This window comes from Octodon degus, unplaced genomic scaffold (assembly GCF_000260255.1).
Source record: "Octodon degus isolate 3935 unplaced genomic scaffold, OctDeg1.0 scaffold00007, whole genome shotgun sequence".
In the NCBI taxonomy this organism is placed as follows: domain Eukaryota; kingdom Metazoa; phylum Chordata; class Mammalia; order Rodentia; family Octodontidae; genus Octodon; species Octodon degus.
Window position 1 is genome coordinate 32618370 of NW_004524583.1, and position 10084 is coordinate 32628453.

The following is a 10084-nucleotide window of genomic DNA, read 5'->3' on the forward strand; positions in this document are numbered from 1 at the left end:
TTTTTTCTTTCTTTAAAATAAAAATAACTGATGTCAAAAAAAAGTATGCGTGCATACTGCAGGTCTGTACATCTACACACAAAAAAAAATCATAATGATGCATTATGATTAATCCTCGTCAAAATATTACTTCTTCCTTTAAACTCACTTTTGCCACTTTCTGAAGCAGTTCTGGAAGCCTTTTTTGTGATTAAAAGAAAATATAGTGAATGCGGCTGCCAAGTGTAATTCAGTGGAAGGACAGGTAGGTTTGTGAAAAGAGCACAGTGTGTCCTCACCCACCTTTCCACTATATCTAGTGGTCCACGCCCTCAGTGTCCAAACAACCTTGAAAGGTAAGCATTTTGAGTCCATTTAGGGCATGAAGGCAGCCACAGCTGTGACTAAAGACATTACCAAAAGAGGACTTCCAGAACTGCTTCAGAAAGTGTTGAGAACAGTTGAGTGTGTTTGAAGCAAGGGGGAGTATTCTGAGGGGGATTCATGGCCGTGTGTCTGTTACCATAGTAAATTGTTCTTTATTTAAACATTTATCCTATTGCAAAGGCCCTGGGTTCAATTCCCATTACCACCACCACCCAACTAAAGCAGTTGATAGAATGACCTTCTTTTGGCTTCTCATCTTAGATATTAAAGATAGCAAAATGTCTAATGAGAAAACAAATGATATATAAATGTATTAACTTAAGACAAATATTAAAAATATTATTTAATATCTTAAAAATCAAACACATGTAGGATGGACTTTTTAATAGTAATTAAGGGGAATGTCATATTACTTGGGTTTGAATCTGGACCACTTCAGTAAGTGCTTATGCCCTTTAGGATGCCGCAGTTCCCTCATCTTTAAAAGGGAGAAGCTGTGCTCAGTAGTGTTGTCAGGAGACTAAATGAGAGATCATCTATACATTCACAACTAGGTCTAACACACAGAGATACCATGGGTTTGATTGTTTTTCATTTTTTGCTCATGAAGCTAAGGGATTTTCAAGTCAGATAGTTCCAGCACTGAAACTTTGTTTTGCTGCTTTCATAAGCTCAACTTGGAAGTTGAGCCTGGAATAAATGGATCTTTTGCTTACCTTTTTGACCATTCTATACAGAATTTATTTTAATACAGAATTAACTTCTTTCTTTCAAATTTTTTTCTGGGAAGTACTAGGGAATTGAACTCAGCACCTTGTGCTTGCCAGGCAGGTGATTGTGCCACTGAGCTATATCCTGGCCCAGAATTTCTTATAAGATTGAACAATGAAAATTTAAAAATGCTTTGGGACACGGTGGCAATAACCTATAGTTCCAGGTACTTGAAAGCTGAGGCAAGAGGATCACTTGAGTTCAGGAGTTTAAGGCCTCTCTGGGCAGCATAGAAAGACTGTCTCCAAAAGGGGGAGGGGCTCAGCTACTCTTTGTAACACCCACAAGTTAGAGGGAGAAAAGTTTATTTTGGCTCACGTTTCGTAGAGGTTTCAGTCCATAGTCAGCTGGCTTCAAGGCAGGATGACGTGGCACAGGTTTATCACAAAAGAGAAACAGATGGTGGTGTGGCAGGCAGAAGGCAGCAGACAGTGAGCCTGGCTTTCCTGTTCACTCATCCAGGCCACAAGCCTTTGGAGTGGTGCCATCCACACCTAGGGTGCGGCTTCTGTCTTGGGTCAGTCCACTCAGCCACAGCTGGAACTGTGCCAGTTCTAATCAGTGGACCAATTTAGTACCACACACCCTTGATCCCAGTGTCACATGCCCTAGATCTAGCAAGCTCCAAAAATCCTGATGTGTGCATGAGGTTTTAACAACGTGTGGGTATATGCCACAATAGGGGGATTTAATGTAATGCATTTATAGTCAGCAAAACTATAAAAGAATTTCCTCTTTTTTTTTTTTTTTTTTTTTTTTTGGTGGAACCGCGGATTGAACTCAGGCCCTTGCGCTTGCCAGGGAAGCGCTTATCCCACTGAGCCATCTCCCTGGCCCCAGAATTTCTGTTTTGATAAATGAATAAAAAGTATTTGAAAAATTGGTCACAACTCAACTAGGTGGTTTATGGTTTTTTGTTTTGTTTTGTTTTGTTTTTTTGGTGGTTTGTGTTTTGCTGCTAAATTAACCTACTAGCTCTAGAGAAATGTGTCATGCTTTTCTTTTAATCAAGCCATATTAGGATGCTTAATCATGATGGTATGAAGAATTATCTGGTATGTGCTTGAATTATCTGAGGCCAAAATGAAATTGCCTTATTCAGTCTTCAGTGAACTTGTTCCTATTAGCTAAACAGTCTAATAGGTTTGCTTTAGTGACCAAACCTTTTTTTTTTTTTTTGGTAGCCACTCTTTTTTTTAAAATTTTATTTATTTGTGTGTGTGTGTGTGTGTGTGTGTGTGTGGCCAGCTCAGCCCACCAGGGGGCGGGGCTGGCTGGCATGTGGTGCTGGGGGATTGAACCGCGGTCCCTATGCTTTTAGTTTGTTCTAAGTAGGTGCTTTAGACCACTGAGCCATCTCACCAGCCCAAGGAAGGGCTGAGGACCCTGGAATAGGGCCCTCGACCTCTGCTGCATATTAGGCTTTTTTTTTTTTTTTTTTTGGGGGGGGGGAACCAGGGAGGATTGAACTCAGCCCTTGCACTTTTATTCCACTGAGCCATCTCCCCGGCCCTGGTAGCCACTCTTGACAGGAGAATATTTCTCTTCTGGATCCTACCTAGGATTTTTTCCTGTCTTCATTCAGAAACACAAATGGACTTTTTTTGTTTTTTAAATTGTTGAATACTTGAAATCTTTTTTGTGATTTAAAATTTTTCTGTTTTATAGGTGTTATTTTATACAAAAATCTTGTGGGACCACTGCACAAAGAGATGATTGTACAAAGAGTGGTATTGAATTCCCGACCTGGTATGTATTTATCTGTCATCAGTAAACAACACTGGTTTGTGATAAATATTAATGCAAATGGGAGAGCAAAAACTGATTATTTTTGGGTGTAATGGCACGTTCATGCCTGGAATCCCAGCATTTGGGAGGCTAAGGCAGGAGGATCGTGAGTTAAAGGTCAGCTTAGACCACTTAGCGAGACCCTGTCTCAAAAAAACAAAAACCAGAAAACAAAAAAATGCAACCAATTGCAATGGCAGTGTGATAAATTAAGGTAGTAAGATATTTAGACCATAAATAATATTAGAAGTCCTTTGAACAGTATAACAGTGATGAGATAAAGGATCATGAATCATAACATTTGATAGGCTGTACTGCAAGTGTGTGTAGCTTTTGTTTTTTTCTTCACAGTAGGTAGCGCTGATTCTCATTTGCTTTTCTGTTTTTTGTGATGCATCCTGATGGTGTCTGTCAGTGCTGAGGCACAGAAACTTAGGTATAGACGTAACCTGAGAGGTTGAGGCCCCAAGTTGCCCTGGTTTTGCTTCTTACCTACTGCATGGTCTAAGGAAGCCACTCAGCTTTCCTGGCCTCAGCTTAGTAACGTGAGCAGTTAGATACTTGTTTCCACTTTATTACCTAGCTGATTCTTGGAAAGTTATTGATGTTAAATATAATTGAAGGTGAGCACAGTTTTAGTGCTGACATTTTCTGCTTATGTATTTGTCTCAGACTTCACAAATTCTAATTCCCTAGGTTTAAAAACTTAATTTTTATTTATTTACTTATTTATTTAATGGTACCAGGGATCAAACTCAGGACCTTGGGCAAGCACTTACTCGAGCTATCTCCCCGGCCTCAAATGAGTTCTTTTTTTGTTTGTTTGTTTGTTTGGTGGAACCAGGGATGGAACTCAGACCCTTGTGCAAGTTTTGTTTGCTTCTCAAAATGGGAGAGGAAAGCTAATATTTCACTCTGGTTGTCGTGTTCTTGCTAGTTTGTAAAGTTTAATTCTCATAATTTAAAAAAAAGTTGAGTGATTTTTACTTTTCAAACTCCTGTACTATACTATGTGAAATAATTTAGCTATCATTTTATTAAAGAAAATTACAAGCTGACAGCAATATTCTAAAAGAATGGAAAAAGAATGATGAGACTTTTAGAATTTATAGAGTCATTTCTGCAGTTACAGAGAAATTAAAAGACAATATGGATTTATTTTTTTTTTTTTAAATTTTTTTTTAAAATTTATTTATTTATTTGTGTGTGTGTGTGTGTGTGTGTGTGGCCAGCTCAGCCCACCAGGGGGCGGGGCTGGCTGGCATGTGGTGCTGGGGGATTGAACCGTGGTCCCTGTGTTTGCTAAGCTTGTTCCAAGTAGGTCCTTTAGACCACTGAGCCATCTCACCAGCCCCGACAATATGGATTTAAAAGAGAGTGTTTTGAATCCTAGGGTGAACTTTTAAAAATTATACAGGAAAATGATTTTTTGACTTTATATTTTTGCCTGCTATCATAGGAAAAAATGGCAATCCAGTGGCAGAGAATTTCCGAATAGAAGAAATCCCTTTGCCAGATAATATCAATGAAGGGCAAGTTCAAGTTAGAACTCTTTATCTTTCTGTGGATCCTTACATGGTAAGAGCCAAGATTATGAGTTGGTGAAAGTATTTCTGTTTTCATGTCCTTGCTTTGGAATTTTATTGTGTAGTCCTTATGACTGATATTTGAGTAGTTACATCTCAATACTTATGAACTACAGATTACCTTTGTTTTTACTTACTGGTGTTATTAGCAATGCTGTAGAGGGCGTGGATTTTTTATAATAGTAGTAGTCAGTTTCTTCCAGATATCCATGTCACTTCCCAGTAGTAAATAAAGATTGAAAATAATAAAGTACATTTGGAAATTCAGATCTGGTTTCAAGACAGGGTATTTACAAGATCTTTATTCTTTATTCTAGTCAGAAAAAAAATTTTTTTTCTCAATGTGTTTCATACAGGGTCTCACTGTGCACCTTGGACTTGTAGTGATCCTCCTGCTTTTAGCCTCCCCAGTGCTGGGATTATAGATGTGCACCATCACGCCCAGTCTCAGTTGCCCTAGTGCACCTTGTGTGGTGCCAGGGATTGAACCCCAGTCCCTGTGCTTACCTAGGCAAGGGCATGGTCTGCTGAGCTATCTCACTGACCCTATTCTAGTTGATCTTTTTGGGAAAGAAACAGACTCATTTATGCTTCCTCTGGATAAAAGGAGAGTTCTGGACAAGGTGTATATTGCTGAGGACTAAACAAAGCAACTGTCAGGCATGAACCTGAGCTTGAAGGGCTGTCTTCTTGCTGTGTTTCTCAGAGGTTATAGTCTCTATATTCCTAACTGTATCTCATGGCCAAGCCTTTACCTTCTGCTACTTAGATCCTCTAAGCATGGGTGCATATATATTACTGTGGTATGAGGCTTTTCATTCTTTTGGGAAGATACCAAGAAGGAGAATACCTGAGTCAAATGGGACCTCTGGTCCTATTTTTTTCAGTTTATGTATTTGGTACAGGGTCTTGCTATACAGCTCAGACTCATAGTGATCCTCCTATTTTCAGCCTCCCCAGTGCTAGGATTACAGTCATGTGCCACCATGCCCAGACTCGCCAGCTTAGTGCACCTTGGGGCCAGTGCAGCCAGTTTTGGGGATTGAAACCCTGACCCTGCGCTTGTCTAAGCAGGCACTTAGTATGCAAAGCTATATTGCTGGTCCTAGTCTTGGTTTTTGAGAGATCTCTACACTGATTTCCACAGTGGTTGCACCAGTCTACACTCACACCAGTCATAGCGAAGGGTTCTTTTTCCCCACAGCCCACCAAGATTTGTTGTTAGCTGAATTGTTGAAGATATCCATTCTTTCTGGGGTAAGATGGAATCTCAGTGATATTTTAATTTGCATCTCTTCAGTGACCAGTGATGTTGAACGTTTTTTCATATATTTATTTGCCATTTCTGTTTCTTCATCTGAGAAGTACCTATTCATTTCAAATGCTTATTTTTGGATTGGGTCTTTAAAATTAGGTCTTTAATTTTTTTTAATTCTTTACATATTCTAGATACTGGTTCTTTGTCTGAGAACTTAGTGGCAGTTTTTTCCCCCACTCTGTGGGGGTTTTTTGTTGTTGTTGTTTGTTTGTTTGTTTATTTGGTTTGGTTTTTTTGGTCTTTTTTGAGACAGGGTCTTTCTGTGCAGTTCAGGTTGGCCTTGAGCTCACTTTGTAGCCCAGGCTTGTCTGGAGCTCACAGTAATCCTCTTGCCTCCTGAGTGTTGGGATTGCAGGCATGCACCACCATGCTAGGCTATGTGGGTTTTCCATTCACTCTGTTAGTGATTTCTTTTGCTGTGCAAAGCTTTTTTTAATAGGTCCTACTTGTTGATTCTTTGTGATAGTTCCTTGTGATTGGGGTTTTGTTATGAAGTCTTTGCCTATATCAATGTCAAGAATTCTGCCTATTCTCTCTCAGCAGATTTAACGTTTTATTATTATTATTATGTTCCATTTTATTTGCTTTTGACACAAGATCTCACCATGTAGTTCAGGCTGGCCTCAAACTCATGGTGAACCTCCTGCCTCTGCCTCTGAGTGTTGGGATTACAGTAATACACTACGACAGCTAGCTTCTGTTTTAATATTTAGGTCTTTATATGTAGATCTTTGTCCATTTCAATTTTAGTTTAGTGCACAGTGTTAGGCGTGGGTCTAGTTTTACTCTTCATCATGTGAAAAGCCACTTTTTTCCAGCACCATTTATTAAAGAAGCTATCTTTCTTCCAATGAAGAAGATAAGGTGGCTGAGTATGTCTGGAGTTGTTTCTCGGTCTTCTGATCTGTGCCATTGATCTTCAGGTCTTTTATTTTGTCTGTACCACACTGATTTAACACAGTAGCTTTATAGCATAATTTGAACTCAGGGATTGTGATACTCCCCTCTTCCCTGCCTTGCCTTTGTTACCCAGAATTGTTTTCGCTATTCTAGGTCTCTTCTGGCTCCACATCAATTTTAGGATTGTTTTCTCTAATTCTGTGAGATACGCTGTTGGAATCTTCATTGGTATTGCATTAAATTTGCATAAAAATTTTGAGAGTATGGCCATTTTCACTATATTGGTTCTTCTAAAAACAGGTGATACCTTTCTATTTTTTGATATCTTTGATCCCCTTTTTCAGAGTACTGTAGTTTTTAATGTAGAGGTTATTTATTTCAATAGATTGATACCTAAGTGTTTCATTTTTAGGGATGCTATTGTGAAAGGTGTTGTTTCCCTAATTTCTCTCTCAGTGAGTTTATTTGTATACAGAAAAGCTATTGATTTTTGATGTTGATTTTATATCCAGCTACACTACTAAATTTGATTATTAAATCTAGAGGTGTTTTGGTAAAGTTTTTGGTGTCTTCTATTTAAAGTATCATGTCATCCACAAATAATGATAATCTAACTTCTCCCTTTTTATCTTTATTCCGTTTATTTCTTTCTCTTGTAATTTCTCTGGCTAATGTTTCCAGAACTGTATTGAACAAGAGTAGTGACAGTGAACATCTTTGTCTTGTTCCTGATTTTAAGAGTGAAAGCTTTCAGCTTATGTCCATTTATTATGATGTTGGCTGTTAGTTTGACCTAGATAGCTTTTATCCAATTGAGATAAAGATCATCTATTCTAATTTTCTTTAGGATTTTTATCATGAATATGTATGGACTTTGTCAAATGCCTTTCTGTGTCTACTAAGATAACCGTGTGCTTTTTGTTGGTTCTGTTAATGTGGTATGTTATATTTTACTGTTTTGCATATGTTGAACCATCCCTGCATCACTGGAAATCCTACTTAATCATGATGTATAATCTTCCTGAAGACTGTTTGGATTCTGTTTGCCAGTATCTTATTGAGGATTTTTGCACTTATGTTCAATAGGGAGATTGGTGTATAGTTCCCTTTTTTTGGTTGGATCCTTCTCTGGTTTTAGCATTAGGGTAATGCTTACTTCCAGGAATGAATCTGGGAGTATTGCTTCCCTTTCAATTTCATTTTAAAGACTTTGAGAAGTAGCAGCGTTAGGTCTTCTCTACATTTCTTGTACAATTCAGCAGTGAATCTGTCAGAGGCTGAGCTTTTCTTTGTCAGTAGCTTTTAAAATATTTCTTCAAGAGACTGGGCGTAGTGGTGCATGCCTGTAATCCCAACTCTTGGGAGGCTGTAAACAGGAAGATCACTATGGGTCTGATCTAGTAGTGAGACCCTGAATACCCTGTAGACTCTTCTAAAAAAAAATACAAACCCTAAGTATTTCTTCAAAAAAATTGTATCTTCAATTTCATTTACTGATATTGGTTTATTTAGAACTTTTATCTTTTTTATTGAGCCTTGGTAATTCATATTTATCTAGGAATCTGTCTATTTCTTCTGTGTTTTCCATGTTATAAGAAAACAGTTTCTTTAATATAAGGACTTACAATTCCATATATGACTAGGTTTCTAAATTTCTTTGTAAAAATATGTAAATGCTTATTTCTACTTTTATATAATTATTTTTCCTTCATATTCTGCAAGGACTTAAAGTTCAACATATCAATATCTGATGGAAAATACCTGTTCCAGGATATGCCAAAACGTTTGATATTTCTACAGATAGGATAAACCATACTGCATATATTGCAGGTTAATAATTAGCTTCTCTTCTGGAGGGTTAACAACCTAAGTTAGCAGATCAAAATTTGGAGAAAAAGAAGGGCTACATGATTAGCCAACATTTTGGCCGTAGCCTTTCAAGGTCAGTGAAGACTCGGGACATAGGAGAACCTGTACTGTAACAACATGTAACTCAGTTGTGCTCCAAACTTTCTGATCAAAAAGATTATGGAGCCACAGAGAAATGTGTTCGAGGATTTAAAGTGAGCCTGTGGAGAATCACATGGAGAGAAAAAACATTTTCTCAAGCTTTCACAGAGAGCAAATTGGTCAAGCAATGGCCGTGACTCATCCTCAGGTCAGACACTGACAAAAGGATGTACAAAGGTCGGTACAGGGCTACAGGATAAATCGTGAGAGTACTTGGCTGACCTTATCAGATACAAAAGTTACATTTCTGGGTATATAGGTCTTGCTATATCTTGGTCTTAACATCCAGTAGAAAGTATAAAAATATGATTGAATTTTGAAATCAATGTAATATTTTTAAAAAAAAAAAAAAAAAAAAAGAAAATCAGTTGTAATGGGTTTCTTTCTTGACTTTATTCTGTTCCATTGGCCTGTTTGTCTGTTTTCTATGTCAGTGCTATGCTGTTTTGACTATTATAATCTAATTTTAGAACATTACTAAGTTATTTATTTGTTTACTTTTGAGGTACCAAGAATGGAACCCATACTTAACTCCTTCCCTCCTATTTTTGATTCCTCCAGTAGTGGGAATATAATCCAGAGCCTTGACACTAAGTTACTTCTATAGCCATTTTCATTTATTTATATTTTGAGACAGGATCTAGCTAAATTGCCTAGTCTGGCCTTGAACTTGGGACCAGCCTCCCAGAGTGTGTGGACTGTAGGCTTTTTAATTGCACTTCTTTACTTTTTAGAGAAGTGCATTATTTTTCAAATAAAAAGTTAATGGAGGGGCCATGGAGATGGCTCAGTGGAATAAGCACTTCCCTGGCAAGCGCAAGGGCCTGGGTTCAATCCCCGGTTCCGCAAAACAAAACAAAACAAAACAAAAACTTAATGGAGAAATTAAGATACATGTTATTTGTTTGACTAACATTGTTTGATTTGTATTTTTTCTTTTTTTTTTTTTGGTGGAACCGGGGATTGAACTCAGGCCTTGCGCTTGCCAGGGAAGCGCTTATTCTATCTACTGAGCTATCTCCCTGGCCCCCATTGACTAACATTGTTGTTAGTATTACTTATATATGTTTCTTGTAGTTACTGAGTAAATCAGTAAAGTGTGGCTCAGAACCCAGCAAAATTGTCATAATCAATTTGGTTTTTTTTTCAGCGTTGTAAGATGAATGACGACACAGGTACTGATTACCTAGCACCTTGGCAGCTGTCTCAGGTGGCCGATGGTGGTGGTATTGGAGTTGTAGAAGAAAGCAGGCATACTAATTTGACGAAAGGTGACTTTGTTACTTCCTTCTATTGGCCTTGGCAAACCAGAGCTATTCTGGATGGAAATAGCCTTGAAAAGGTA

General features: G+C 38.0%; 1 protein-coding gene across 1 annotated transcript in view; it reads left to right on the plus strand.

Moving 5' to 3' along the window:
* Ptgr2 (prostaglandin reductase 2) overlaps positions 1 to 10084 on the plus strand; it is a 39052-nt gene that overhangs the window by 7971 nt on the left and 20997 nt on the right. The window contains exons 2-4 of the mRNA XM_023703487.1: positions 2806 to 2886; positions 4385 to 4503; positions 9890 to 10081. Of these exons, the coding sequence (XP_023559255.1) occupies positions 2850 to 2886; positions 4385 to 4503; positions 9890 to 10081 (348 nt within the window). The 5' untranslated portion in view covers positions 2806 to 2849. The remainder of the gene's footprint in view (positions 1 to 2805; positions 2887 to 4384; positions 4504 to 9889; positions 10082 to 10084) is intronic.